General features: G+C 36.8%; 1 protein-coding gene across 1 annotated transcript; it reads right to left on the minus strand.

Moving 5' to 3' along the window:
• Nucleotides 1-13,180: 13,180 nt before the first annotated feature.
• LOC108709680 (thymosin beta-4) lies at nucleotides 13,181-15,117 on the minus strand. The gene is made up of 3 exons (XM_018249731.2): nucleotides 14,969-15,117; nucleotides 13,867-13,979; nucleotides 13,181-13,650 (listed from the first exon to the last, which is right to left on the minus strand). The coding sequence occupies exons 2-3, from the start codon at nucleotides 13,964-13,966 to the stop codon at nucleotides 13,616-13,618; spliced, it is 135 nt and encodes a 44-aa protein (XP_018105220.1). The 5' UTR covers nucleotides 13,967-13,979; nucleotides 14,969-15,117; the 3' UTR covers nucleotides 13,181-13,615.
• Nucleotides 15,118-15,601: the final 484 nt, after the last annotated feature.

Raw genomic sequence — 15,601 nt, forward strand, 5'->3', positions numbered from 1 at the left:
TGGCAGGCTCATACGCTGAGAGCAAAAGACCAGCCTGGATCTCATACTGTTCATGATAAGGACATAAAACAACAATGGCATACCTCCCAACTGTCCCATTTTTCTTGGGACAGTCCTGATTTTGACAGCTCAACCAGCAGTCCTGGATTGTTACTGAAATGTCCTGACTTTCTCTTTGATCTCCTGCACTGAACAGCCAAAAAAGATACGATGTTTCTAAAACGTAATTGGCTTTTGGCAGATAGCCCAGAATACGTGGCAGGTGCACTTAGATACATTTGTTACAATTTAAGATAAGCAAAGAAACTATTGTAACTATTTAAGGAAAGTAGGTCTCTTTGGGAAACTGTGACTTGCATCTTAAAGGGGAACTCCACACAAACATAATTTAAGATTTTTGAAAAGTAAACATAATCTCAAGCAACTTTGCAATATACATCAATTAAAAAAATGCAGATTTTTCATGATTTTTAATGGTACAGTTCCCTAAGCCTAGCCCCCTGATCTCCTGCTGATCTGTCTGACTACTTTGCTGAGTTGACTGACTACTGTTACTTTGTATCAACAGCCTGCTGTCCTTAGCCTGCATCCTCCAAACCCCACAATTCCCTGCACATGTGATTTCAATAAGGAATGGAAAATTACAGTGAAATGCATTGTGGGTTATGTAGTTCCTGCATCCTGTCTTTAAACTGTGAAGTTGTTACAATTTGTAACATCAATGTTTAGTCCCTCCTTCCCTACCAGGATTTCAAATGATGCAGAAAGAGAACTGTTAAGCAACTTGATTTCAGCATAGAAAATGGCATTTATTCATTCTTTTTGAAGAAACAGGTAACGCTGATGGGTGTATTAGCGGTTTCTGTGTTATGTGTAATTTTGGTTTGAAAGCCGGAGTTCCCCTTTAAAGGACAAATCACTTTCATTAGCAAAACTGTAATAACACATAAAACCTGACCCTAAAACCCCCTAAATTTCCATAACCTGACAAATTTTGTAAATGGACATAGTAATGAAGGGGTGTGGCCATAAATGGGCGTTGTCAAAAATTAGCCACACAGTGCCTGGCAAACCTTTTTGTCCCTCTTTCTATTTTCAAAATGTTGGGGGGTAAAAATGGAACTACACTTTTGCAAAGGGGATTAATGACCTATTTGTTAACTAAGCTCACACAACCATAGCTGTAACAGCTACTGTATGTGGGCTGTTCCAAAATAGTAATGAGGGCAACAAGCCAAGTGAATGACTGGAGGCTCAGGCATAGAGTGAGCCTTAAATGTGTCCTTATGTTGTTTGCACATACCAAGTCTTAGTGCTTGTTTAACAATTTAAAAAGTAGAATGCACATAATAGCATTATGTGCACGTAGGACAGTTTTAAACATTAAATACAGTCCTTTCCAAGTACACCAAACTGGACATTACAGTCACACCAGATGCTGCACGTATAAGAACACGCCCCCATGTGTATCCAAAAAAAAACCAAAGTATACATATAATATGGAGTAACAAGGCATATAATTAAAAAAGTCCTTTATTTTAACATACTTTAAAAGCAATATCCATCATGTTCCACTACATATATTGCTTGTAATAAAATAAAAATTACATTTTTTAGGACCGTTTTAAGTAGTATATAGTATCTTGCATACAATGCAGGTCTTATGAATCTTAAAACGGCTTACATATAAAAGAGCCAAAATTTAATGAAAACAAATTAGAATTAACCATTATAGTAAAAGGTCCCTGTATACAATATTCAGTCTTCAACATAGGGAGCAGATCACCAAGAAACGGGAAAAGGTAAGCCAATCAAGTAACCCACACCAGTTTAGTTTAAAAAAAAAAAAAAGTTACATTTGATTAAAGCTGGCCATAGATGATGAGATTTTTAAAAGATCAGATCCTGATCGTGAGACCACGATCTTCTCCGAACGTTGAAAGCCGTGGGGTTTGGAGGATGCAGGCTAAGGACAGCAGGCTGTTGATACAAAGTTTACCAATTTGCCAGGAAAACAAAGGGGAGCTGCCTGCTTGTCCCTGCAAACATAGATAGATTGCACTGGGACCGACAAAGATTTTTTGACCTGGCCGATCAATTTCCTGACAGATGTCGGCTGAAAAATCGTAAGATGTATGATCGTTCGGATCCCACTAACCGCACGATAATTTCGAAGGATTGGTCGGGCTTCCCTAAAATCGGTCGTTCGGCAAGAAGAATCGTCGTGTCTATGGGGAGCTTAAGTTACACAAAATAAGCTTTATGAGCTTTATGTGCATTTAGAACATTATACTTGTACATAGACCATTTATATTGACCAGTTTAGCTTTATTAGTTAAAATTCTTTAAATTCCTTGGATCCTTTATGCAGAAAGCTCAACATTACAGGAAGGCCATCTCCCATAGAGTCCATTTTAAAGGAACAGTAACACCAAAAAATGTAAGTGTTTTAAAGTAATGAAAATATCATGTCCTGTTGCCCTGCACTGGTTTCTGTTTCTGTTTGCTTCAGAAAAACTACTATAGTTAATATAAACAAGCTGCTGTGTAGCAAAGGCGGAAATTGAAAAACGGCTATATGGCACACGTTAACTAATGGATAACAGATAACACCATTAGACAGACAGAGCTTATTTGCTATCTGCTGTGTAACCGGAGCCTTTTCTCCTTTGAATGGCTGCCCCCATTGCTACACAGCAGCTTATTTATATAAACAATAGCAGTGTTTCTTAAGCAAACACAGCAGTTTTACCTGTGCAGGGCAACAATGCATTATATTTTCATTAAAACACTTATTTTTTTAAGTTACTGTTCCTTTAAGCAGATTTTAAATTTTTTTAAAAACAGTATACTTTTTTGTCTGTAATAATATAGCAGTACAGTGTGTACTTAATGGTAACTAAGCTGCATGAATCCATACTGGTGGTAAAACAATCCCATTGGGATATTTAGGGGGTTATTTATTGAAATGTGTTTTTTTCTGGTCGGAGTTTCAAAGGGGAAAACACCATTTTTTGTAGGGAAAAAAACTCAATTTTTTTGTGATTTATTAAACCCCAAGGCTTATAAAAGTCTGAATAAAAAAAGTACTCCATCACAAACCTGCCTAGGTCATGTAGAAGTCAATGGCAGATGTCCCATATACCATTGGAAGATATCATGATCTGCAGCGGGTTTTGTACAAAAATCCAAACAATTTGTGGTTTTTGGATGATAATCCAAAAAATATCTGAATTTTTAACTGTCAAATCCAAAAAAATCACACAGTTCGGATGGTTTCCACACCAGATATCTTTAAAGTTAATTTATTGATAAATACGTTAAAAATGTGGATGGGAGTTTGGTCAAAGTGGTTTTAAGAAAAAAGTGAGAAATTTCATATTTTTGTATATAACCCCTTTATTGTATAAATGATTTCTGGCAGAACGTATGGTATGGTGATCCAAATTACACAAAAATTGAATTAAACATTGTTACATTTGATTCTATCAATATGTACAGTAGATGGTCAGCTTTAGTTTATTTCCTTGTGAAACTGACATACCACAGGCGAGTGACTGAGTGGGAGCAATCATGTACCAGGTTTCCCTTTCTTTTGCACTACTGCAATGGTTTGTTTGACCACCAACCACCACCAACTAAATAACTTTTATGTAATCCTGTCTTAATAGACAGCAACATTAAATAGTTACATTCCAATAAATAATGCTATTTCTTTGGAAATCTATTGAATCAATTTGCATATTAACTTCAATTCCTTTATAGGAATATCTTTGTGTAATTCTCTATGAAATCAAATGTAGATGAATGTAGGATGGGCCAGGGCTGCATGGTGGACAGGGCTTGCAAAACTATCTGGCCCCAGAACCTGATGAGGACACATTGGTGCAAAACAGTGGGTTTTACAAACTGTGGCTGTACTGTACCATTCTCCCCCTCAGCAATCTCCAACACTTTGCAAATTGGCTGAGAATTCTCTGCATATTTACAGCAGAACACATAGTGCTTCATACTTCTGGCAAACACAGGATCTATGTCTTGTCAATGCAGCCAGAAAACATAGAGGATGGGCTAGCACTAGCCATAGGCATTGTCTCATAGCTAATAGTTTATTGCACACAATGCCTTAGTTATTTAATAGATTGTAGAGGTTGACTGTTTCTTTGGATGTGCATGTTTATAGTATATATATGCTTATATATGCAATGTGTTTGCTACAAAATGCAAACAGGTGAAGTTCTGGCTTGTATTAACCTACTCCTGTAGTTTTTTTCACATTAAGACTTACAGTATGATAAAGCTAAAAGAGAAAAGCAACATTATGCTGATCCTTAACCCCATTGAATACTACAGGCTTTATTTAAAATGTTTAGGTATTGACATTCGAGGCCTGAAAGAGACATCCTGTTTAGATCTTAAAGATAAGAGATGGCTTGAGGCAGCAGCACACTTTTTTCTGACCTTTATGTAGGGCATTCTAAAAATGCAACCTATTGATATGCAATCTTTGACATGCTTTTACGTGTCTTCTAGAAAAAAAAATACCAAACAGAATTTCTTAGATTAAAGTGCCCTGATACAAAAATTTGAATCAGACAAATCCCACCTAATTGAGTATGATGGGATTTGTAGCCCTACAAAGGAGGTGAAAGTCTTAAATAATACATATGGTACCAGCACAGAAAGAGCAGCTGAATGTCCAAGACATAAAGCTTATGATTAAAAACTACAGATGCTAAGTACTGGTATAGGACCTGTTATCCAGAATGTTCAGGATCTAGTGCTTTTCAGATAAGGGACCTTTTTCTAAATTTGGGTCACCATGCTTTAAGTCTACGAAAAATAATTTAAACTTTATATAAGCCCAGTATGAGTGTTTTGCCTCTGATAAGGAATAATTATATTTTATTTTGATTCAAGCAGGGGCGGAACTACCGGGGGAGCAGGGTGTGCAAGCGGGCAAGGGCCTGCACCCCGTCAGGGCCCCCCGGCAGTCCGCGCGCCTCATATTCCCGGCCAGTTCCGGGTGAAGGTAAGGGGGCGGGGGGCCCGGCTGCGTGTCCTGTGCCAGGGCCCACCCCCCTCTAGTTCGGTTTCTGGATTCAAGTACAAGGGATCTTTCTGTGATTTGGATCTCCATGCCTTAAATTTACTAAAAAAACACTTAAACATGAATGAAGCCCAAAAGGCTTGTTGTACATCAAACAAGAATTAATTATCATAGTTAGGATCAATTCAAGGTACAGGTTTCATTAATACAGAGAAAAAAGGAAATCATTTTTAAAAAAAACTTGAATGATTTGATGAAATTTGAGTCTAAAGGACATGACCTTCCCATAATTCGAGTCTTTCTGGATAATAGGTTTCTGGATAACTGGCCCATACCTGAATTTGAAGCTGCCATGGCTGTTTTTAAATATGTCTGCTACGTCCACTGTTGTTTAATGTATATGAAAGCTGAAAACTGTGATGAGAATTGTGAGAATTTGCATTGAACTCTGCACAGTGAACCGCAAACTTTCCATTGGTCTCTTTTAATTACCATAGTTTTAATCCCAGGTTTTTTTTTTTACAACCATCTCCCCTCCAAGATGGGCACCAAGGATCTGTTCTCTCTGGACATTAAAATAGTTAGCATTTTTCTGTTTGCAGTACACTTAAATAAAATAAATGCATGTATTCTAGCATTACCAATTACAATATACAAATACAGGTGTTGAGACCTGTTTTCCAGAATGCTTGGGACCTGGGGTTTTCCGGATAACAGATCTTTCCATAATGTGGGTCTTCATATTGAAAAACAGCCATGGCAGCTTTAAATTCAGGTATGGGCACCAAGGATCTGTTTTCTCTGGACATTAAAATAGTTAGCATTTTTCTGTTTGCAGTACACTTAAATAAAATAAATTCATGTATTCTAGCATTACCAATTACAATATACAAATACAGGTGTTGAGACCTGTTTTCCAGAATGCTCGGGACCTGGGGTTTTCCGGATAACAGATCTTTCCATAATGTGGATCTTCATACCTTAAGTCTACTAGAAAAATGTAAACATTAAATAATAACCCAATATGCTGGTTTTGCTTCCAATAAGGATTAATTATATCTTAGTTGGGATCAAATACTAGGTACTGTTTTATTATAACAGAGAAAAAGGAAATAGTTTTTTAAAATATGTATTATTTGATTATAATGGAGCCTATAATAGACGTCCTTTCTGTAATTCTGAGCTTTCTGGATAACGAGTTTCTGGATCCCATACCTGTACCAACCAACTGTTTATTGTAATAATGCATGCAGATATAAGCAACTCAGCACTATCAATACAGAACATTTCCAATATACTTCTCTCAAGTTATACAGTGATTTGTTTCAGTGAGTTTTGCTGCGTAGGTTGAGTTCAGATGTTTTATTATTTTTGCTAATCCCCCTTCCAAGGGTGTTTAGCGTGTTTCTTTATAAAAACCAAACCTAAATATGATTTCTTCCCAGCAGGTACAAGTATAATCTAGATTTTACTGTTTCAGTATAATGCACCCTTCAGAAACCAATTATCCATTTTAATTAATATACTTGAATACTCTGTATTCATTTTACCTTATTAGAAGTTATTGTATAACTCTAATAACAAAAATAACAATGCATTTGCAAAAAATATTACAAATGAAGGCATTATAACATTTTTAAATAACAAAATGGGAAATGGGAAACTAAGGAAATTCATACAATAGGAATAGCATTATGCAAACGTCTACTTTTTTCTAATACTTATTAGACACACAATAAGAACATCTTTTAACTGAAAGCTTAGCTGAAATTTCCGTTGTACAATTATATCCATACTGTACATCCTCGATAGTCTAAAAAGGTTTTAATGTGTGGAAGCTTTACCCCCCACCAGGTCTGGACAGAGACTGAAAATACAGTAGGCCCTGTTATTTCAAATACATAGAAGCCCAAACAGCCCCCTCACACCCAATAAATATTGACTGTCTATGGCATTTTACAGCAGCCCCTCTGGCACTTGCCAAATTGTATAGATTGCAAGTCTGGGCCTCCCCCTCACCACAAAAAAATCGTTTTTTGAGTTAATCAGCATTCAAAAGCCAGAAGTTGTTGTTAGAACAACAGAAAAATATGCAAGCAGAATATAAGGCACTGTGCAGGTAAAATTCAGTCAAAAACAAAAACTTAACCAGATTTAATGGGGATGCAACAGTTTAGATGGTTTTATTTATGTTTAAAGGGACAATGGTGCTTATTTTTTTCCAAAAGAAATGTGCTTAATACATCAAAATACTTATCCTGGTAGAGATTTATGGTATATTTAATTATAGATTATGAGCCAATAATATGTTGTACTTTTACAGAGCCTTGTGGAAATACCACAAATGGAAAATAAACATATAGCTTTGGACATTTCCATTAGGAAAATCCATAGGTAAAACAAAGAACACTGGTATAATAAGTTAGTGACGGGCCTGTATTACTGGTTTGTTGATCCATGGGCTTATGTCAGTTTGACTGCAAGTACACAGAAGTTAAAGTGAGATGGAAAAGAGCTAGTCCGTGCCACTTTGCCTCCCTCCCCCTCCAGACTGTGAGACATGCAGAAAGGGAATTGTGATAACACTGGATATGAAACAGAAAGAGAATTAATGTTTTTCTGCAAGAAGATTGCAGTACTCAGCAAGCATAACACAAAAAAAGTCAGGAAATTATGCTGATAATTTGTGGTCCACATTTCTAGTTACTAATGCACAATGGACACTTGACCAATTTCACTGCCTACATACAAGCGTACTAACTACTTTACACTCAAGTAAACGCTTAAGGAAACTGTAAAATAATGACCATACATACACTAATAAGTTCAGACCTTATAATGCATTCAACAAATTGTTTAATAGGACATTCTATGCATTGGATTGTGTAACAGCAGTTGCTCTAACTACATTAAAAATAATGGTGCCTTGTTTTCTTATTGGGTCTCTATCTAGTTATAGATTTGTCTGAAAGGTTTGTGGTTGTTTGTTTGAACTAGAATGCTAAACTATATTTCTTTGTGTCCCCCCCCCCCAATTTCTTTTGAAGTTTTACAGCGACTCTTATTGGATTGGATATTTTGAAGGTAGAAGAGAGCTCGACTGGGTTGCTGGACTGGGAACACACTGGGTTTGGAATTTATTTTTTGTAACTATGGTATGGATTCAGTCAAATCAAGGATTAAAAATAGGCCTTTAAAGTAACTACACAATCTGCTGCTGCTTAAGGGACAATGCCGTATTATAGAAACTGCTCTTATTATATGTTATGTAGCCCATGTTTGGATCCTGAAATCTTTAGTTCACTTTAACTTTCTGTGTGTACAAATCTCCATAAATAGGCATTTTCCATGCCACTTTGGTAGTTTATACTTTTGTTAAATGATTAAAGATTTGGCATCTATAGTAGAGATGAGTGAGATAAAAAGCTATTTTTTCTCTTATGCATGCAGTAGTTACCATCCTGGTCTCAACACCAAGTTGCCAGAGAGTATTTCCAACTTAGCAATGACAACATCTAAGAACCCTCAAAACCCATTTCACCAGCTTTTGGATCACAGCAATGCATTTCCATGTAGAGAATTCTGAATCAATTGCATTTTAGTCTTACCAACACCTCCATAAAAACAGTGATGAGTAAACAACTAGCATTATACAAATAAATATATATATAAGATCTAATGTTCCTTAAAAAAAATGACGACTTTGATGCATTTCATATAGGACATTCTGGGCACATTTCATTTGAAAATATAATTTAGGTGAAAGAAAAGTATGTGTGTGTGAGCTTTTATTCCTTGTCCCTCTGTGCAAGCAACTGTCTTAGCCACTTCCCCTATCATTACACTTTTGAAACCAAGCATTTAGCTTCCTCATGACACAAAAAGTGAAGGAGGAAGTCATTACAATTCACTAAGAGATGGAAATGGAAAGCTACATTAGCTGTTTAAATATCTTGAAAAATGTTAAATGATTAAATGATAAACATTGTTCACTGGTTTAAGCATACAAAACATTCTTTACACCTTTTTGTTTATTGTAATGCTCACTTTGGAGGCCCAAAAGCCAATCCAAAGTGATCTGTGCTCCCTGCAGACAGTTCACAATTGTGCTGTTAGGAAGAATGTTTAAATTCTTATCTACAACGTTGCATGTCTAACATATACATTCTAAAGTCTAGGGCCTGGTATCTTTTCCTCTGTACCTCATCCTATGCTCAGAAACTTTTGGAGACAGCAGAGCCTATTTACATTCCCCATGTAAGAGCTTTGGTACTTGTTTACCCATCACATGCATGTATTGTTTAGTGTGATGGCAACTGCAAGGCCATCCTGTACCTAGAGAGGCAGTAAGAATAGGGTTCTCTATCACCATGCACCTGATGTGGAAGTTAGGAGGTGGGAGGGAGAGGGCATGTCTATGTGCCTCCCTCTGCCTGCTCTTCACATGCATACATCACTGCCTGTTTTGTGGTGGGCTGATAATAGTGTGTTGCTCCCCCCCCCCCTGCAAAAAAAGTACAGAGGGGCCCGGCGCACATGGATTCTTTCTTGTGCTTCTACCACCTTCTTAACACTCAAGTGTGTGCACTGCCTGCTGCAAAAAACAGGGGTTAATATTTTCGGTAGTGTTGCTATAGAGGTAGCGGGAAACTGCTTCCTCTATTGTTAAGCCACTGTTATGTAAGTGGAAGTTAGGCATTACGTACACCAGAAATCAGGTTTTGGACTACTTTTAAAAGTCATAATCAAACAGAAACAGCAAAAGGCACTGTAAATACGTAGAGTTATCATATAACCATCTGGCCGAGTATTTATTAAGAACTGCTTAATAAAAATGAATAAGAAAATAAATATAGTATTTAGTATTTCAAATTACCATGACATGTGCCGCTTATAAACATTTTAACAGGCCTAGAGATTGTTGTTGCTAAGGAAGTGGTCTTTCGACCAATGCTTAAATTAGACACTTGCAGTTATGTGGGTTGGAGACATCAGATACATTTCTAAAGACTAAGTCAAACTATATATGTAGGTTTACAGCCATAACTATATTACTAAGCCCTACTAAATATAAATGATGCATGTGCAGCTTTGTAAAAACTACCATAAACAATGTGTCATACTGCATACTATGACATTTTGTATAATAGCAAAATGTGTTAGGTTTTTTAGTTTCTGCAGTTTATGTGAAGGCTGGTAAATGTAAAAATCCCTATACATCATCAAATACTGCAGAAAAATGTCTTAAAACAGATTTAACTCCATTTTCACAATACTTATGCTCTGCCAAATGCAAAGTTAAATAATTCAGTAATATAGATGAGCTTAGTCATAAATTCCTGTGGTAAGTAGACATTTTAGTTAAAGAATGTTACATTTCATAGCAGCAGCCAGATGGATAATATGGTAAACTAAACTTCTTCCTAAGAAACATATGCAAAGGAATGGTACATAAATGTCATGAATATGTATTACCTAGGGCTACAACAAGCACAACAGATAGTTAACGGCTTTGTTTGGACAACAGAAAAAAAATTTCAGATCACAACAGAGCTAAAAAAGTATATCTGCATAAGAGAAATATTCTGATGGTATAGACCGGACAAATGTACCGTTATGCATTTCAAATGCAGAAAAGGTTATTTGGTGTATGCTTTTCACTTCTGAATTTTTATTAAGTGTTTACCCACACATCTAGTTTTCAGGTGATGGCAACATAGCACCCAAAAATACCTCAGTAACACAATCAATTGCGTATGTAATTGAGTTTTACGAGCAGCCCAGCATAGAGGTATTTCCAGGCAACTTCCTGTGGTTGACAAAGCAGCCCATGTGCCATCACCCTAATTATATTAGGTGTGAATGTGGATGTAGCTCAAGGAGATTATTACAATATTTGGAAGGTAGAAAACAATTAAATTATAATGTATAAGCTTTATTATTATTATAACATACAGTACTAACTCAGCAAGAGTTCCATACCTGCTTCTTACATCAATGCTCCATTGAACAGAAACTACTGTGCTGCAAGCACAGCATTGTTCTTAGCCTTGCAGGGAAATCTAATCAAACCACAAATACTTTCCAAAGCAGAACAGAAGTATATACAGGATAGATAGGTATCAAGACACACATTCCTTAGAATTGATTACAGGGCCAATTGTATTCCAGAAATAAGACAGGAAGGACTAGTCTGTTAACAGTAATTTGGCTCAAAGTTTGCTATAGCTGTTTTACCATACTATCCCTGCAATGCAATAGTGTGTTAATAGAAGTTCTATAAGATAAAGTAGTCATACAACTGACTGGAGGCAATTCTTTACCAGAGAACAGTTCTGGCAATTTACAGACAAATCTTAGTGATCCAGGTGAACAAGAATCCATAAATCTGCCAAGTGTTGAGTGGTTTATCTGTCTAGATAAGGAACAACATTTTCAAGGTTTGCACTATTCTGTTGACATGCAAATGCTTCCAGCATGCCAAGAGGTGCCTGCCAAAGATGACCAGGAATAATTAAGACATGTCAACTAAAAAAAAAAAAGAAAAAAAAAGTGTTTTCTGTTTGAATATAACCCCTATTTCCAGCTACATACACCTAAAAACTATATAGGCCACAATGAAAGATTGGCTTGTCTGAGATCAGTTAAAAGCATTCGTAACTAATGTATATGTAGCACTATACAAGTCATGAAATAATGGTGTACTGCCTTCCAGCATCAACTGTTCAATTAAAGGAACTGAAACTTTGGTTTTTGCAAGCACAACCTGTTGGGCATATTCATAGTTAAAACTAAAATCATGCTACACCATGTAATCTTGGGATAAACATGCCTAGTGAATATATAGCTGCAAACAATACAAAAAAAAAAAAGTGCAAGCCGATTTCAGAAGAGCTGATGGCTTAAAAGCAGGAGTAAGAACAGTTATATGGATGTCTTACAAAAGTGGCTCATTTATGAGCAAAGGGAACAAGATGGCATCCAGCTTTCAGTTTTGATTAGGCACGTGCATTTGAGGCAAGTGAAAGCAAAATACTGCCCATCAACCTGACAAATTAAAGGCGATTGGTTGCTATAAAGTTAGTGCACTTGAAACTATAATTACTATAATTTAACTAAAACTACTTTATTTTATCTTGCTATCCTAGTTTGGCAACTGCCTTCCATATAACACTAATCATGCAGAACTCTTGGGTAAGAAGCATTTGCTAAATATTTTTGCAGCATTGTATACCGAATTTAATACGCTTAACTCAAGCCAGTTCAGCATGAAACATAAGTGGCCCTAAACTGGCGTCACACCAACCTGTTTTAGAATGAACTCCGTGGCCAGAGAGAAAAAAAAAAATGGCATTTGCAGTAATAAAAGCTAATGTACTTTAGCTACACCAAATAGCAAAAAAGCACTCCCTCAAGCTAAAGCATTTTTGTTACACAATACCCTGTAGCCTTGGCGGAGCACTTTGAACGATACACATTAGCCCAGACCATTGCCCACTACATTTCAGTGCCCAAACCATTAGCAGCATAAACAATTACTTTAGCTAGTAAATTAATGCACCCTACTGTACCTGGAAAGGTTTTTGTTGTCCACACTTGGTGACCGCTTTCCAAAAAAAAAAAAATATTCCTAAATAGGCACTTTATAATGAAAAACTAGTGCAGGGTTAAAGCAGATATATGATATGGACTTTGCTCTATATTTAGGTTATAAAAATATATGTAATAAGCCTTCAATAAATATGGTGAATTGTGCAACTACAGAAATACAAGCATGGCAGCAGGATTAATAGTAAGGGATATTGCCAAAATGTATATTTATAAATTGCTTTATACATTATAAAGGGCCATATTTAATTTCCAAGACCATCCTAGCAAAAATGCACCACTGGAAGAGAATGCATAACAGACCACACCCAGCTATAAAATAAATTAACTTACAAAGGAAGGATTTCAGGCAACTGAACTACTACAAGCCTAATGTGGGTGGTCACTATAATAGGATGATGAAGGGCTACTATATATCTAGGGGATGGCGGTAGAGAAGAGGAAAAAATAAAAATAAAGTACCAATAGCTTCTGTGCTGCCAAATCCCACACTTCATCCAGAAAAACCGCCACAAGTCAAACTAATGTTTTATTATTTTTTTTATTTGCATATTAAAAAAAATTGTGCATTCCAATAATTCAATTCATTTTGAACAAATAAAATGGCACTCGATTTGACCGTATTTTACAGCTCGCTGGACCTTGGTGCAGCTTTCATTCCACCCACATCAGAGCATGTTACTTTGGTTCTGTTATTTCCACACTTGTTCTCCTTAGATAATCATGCAAGATCTTTCAATGTCACCAGAATCAAAGCCAGCCAGGCAGATGGAAAGGCAGCGCCTTCATTCCGTTTTCAGTAGTTCTTATTCCTTTCTTTAAGTGTAACAGGGCAGCACAGAACATGTTCTAATTCTTTGTATTTGAGTTATTTCTTACAAAGTTAAACAGCTAAAAGTAAAATAAGAAGGCAATGCTTGTGGAATGTACAGTGCATATCGGGGTGATGGGGATTCATTATGACTCAGTTGATTGCTTCTCTTGCTCAATTGCTACAGAAGAGAAGAAAACACAAAATTAGCTTAAAATGAAAAATATTAAATAAAAAAAAACTGTCTGAAGGAAAAAGGTTATATCAAGAAAAACTAGTGTCTACCCCATATAGAATGCATAAGGGTCACGGACTATAGAAGTTTTTTCTAGAACATTGGAAGGAGGATGTTTGATTTTAGACTTAATTTATAAAATGCTGGTTTAAGATTACTTACTTTCTTTTGATGGGAGTGGGTTCTTTTCTTGTGTTTCTGTCTTCTTCAGTTTGGCCTTATCGAATTTCTCAATCTCAGCCATATCTGGTTTGTCAGACATTTTGTGGTATGTTCTGAACAAAAGAAAAGAAAAAAAAAATGAAATAGCGCCACCATCCTTGCTACGAAAGGGGGAAAAAAGTGTCACTTGCTATTCAGTCAATGATTGCCACACCCTCTTAGACTGACTAGGTCTGATTAGGCTTGGCTAGGATAAAGTGAATGCAAAAGGAATTATTATTATTCACTTTGATTTTTAGATTTGAAAAAGCCTTAAATCCAACTTGTGTTATATTGATATTAATGCCATGAGACAGCCTGTGGTATAGTGAGGGGTTCAAAAATCTGATCTAGAGACTGGAAGGAATACATCATGCTAATGAGGGGGTGAATAACCAGGAGAGCTGGGGGTGCCTCTCTCTTTGGCTGCCAGATGAAGTCACTGCATTCTTCTCTTACAAAGAGCTGCAGTACAAGCCCAAGGAGCCTTAACCACCGCCCTATTCTGCCTCAACCCACACTAACCCCTTTCTCCCCCCATCCATCCCTATAGAACATGCACTGGAGAAAGAATTCGCCATCAGCAAGACAACAGAATACCCTTATCTTAGATATTAGATGGGCTGCACCATTAATCCAGAACAAGACATTAAGAGCACTGCAAGGGCACAATTAAATCAGATCTTCCATGAGTTTAAACCCAATTATCTGCATCATAGTCTTGGGTCAGTGGGGTATATTCAATGTTCAATGTTAACTACAAACGCAAGATAAAAAGGGATGCTGGGATTTGTAGTTCAGCATTTGGTCAGCCTTAAGCAGATAAAACATTAAAACTTTGCATTTTAAAGACGAGAGAACCAGTCATCGCACCCCTCCAATAAGCAATTGCATATGCAAATACAGAGGTTAAAGCTTCCACTGCAATCACAATAGGCTCAAATAGCTGGGCAAGGAGATTCAACACGGGAAGGATGGCACAGATTAACGAGGCTACCGACAAGGTCACAACCGTAAGGACATTAACGAAGCCAAAGATTAGGAGAAAAATAAAAGCATTTACCAGAGAGTCAGCCCGCACAAGCGTCAAAGATCCTTTCAGAAGCAGTCGCGAATGTGAGGGGGCGAAGGAGTGCACCCGCCCTTATATCAGCTCCTGTATGCAGATAGCGCTGACGTCACTTAACTCCTTCCCTCCCAATTGCTACGTCTTATAGCAATTAGAATATTTGTGGGTAAGAACTGTTACTGTTCGAAGGCTATTTTATGTTTTTTTTATAAGTATATGTATTATTTTGTTAAATAATCAGTTGTAAAAGATAGCAGCGCGAAAACCTAGTCCCTGAGAGAAAATGTGACGGCGCAAAGGCAGCGAACAACGCACTTGTCTTCTGTGTCATAAACGTCTGTTTTATTATCAGAATTATCAACGTTATTCATCGCTAGTTTTGTGTCTTCATCTTTGGCGAGGGGTGAAAGGTGGGGGAGTGGCGCCATAGAAAGGCCTTGCACACTTCCAGGGCTGCCATGAGCTCGAAGCTTTGTGCAGCTTTCATGACGTGATAAAAGAAATAAATGCATACCTTTTATTCAGTATTAAATGTATTATGGCTTTTTTTTTTTTTGCAGTGGCAGATGCTTTGTACATTGAGCAGCTTCCCCAACGACTTTGCACAGAAAGGAGAAGAGCTTTTTT

The sequence above is a fragment of the Xenopus laevis genome, chromosome 2S (genome assembly GCF_017654675.1).
Source record: "Xenopus laevis strain J_2021 chromosome 2S, Xenopus_laevis_v10.1, whole genome shotgun sequence".
Taxonomy (NCBI): Eukaryota; Metazoa; Chordata; class Amphibia; order Anura; family Pipidae; genus Xenopus; species Xenopus laevis.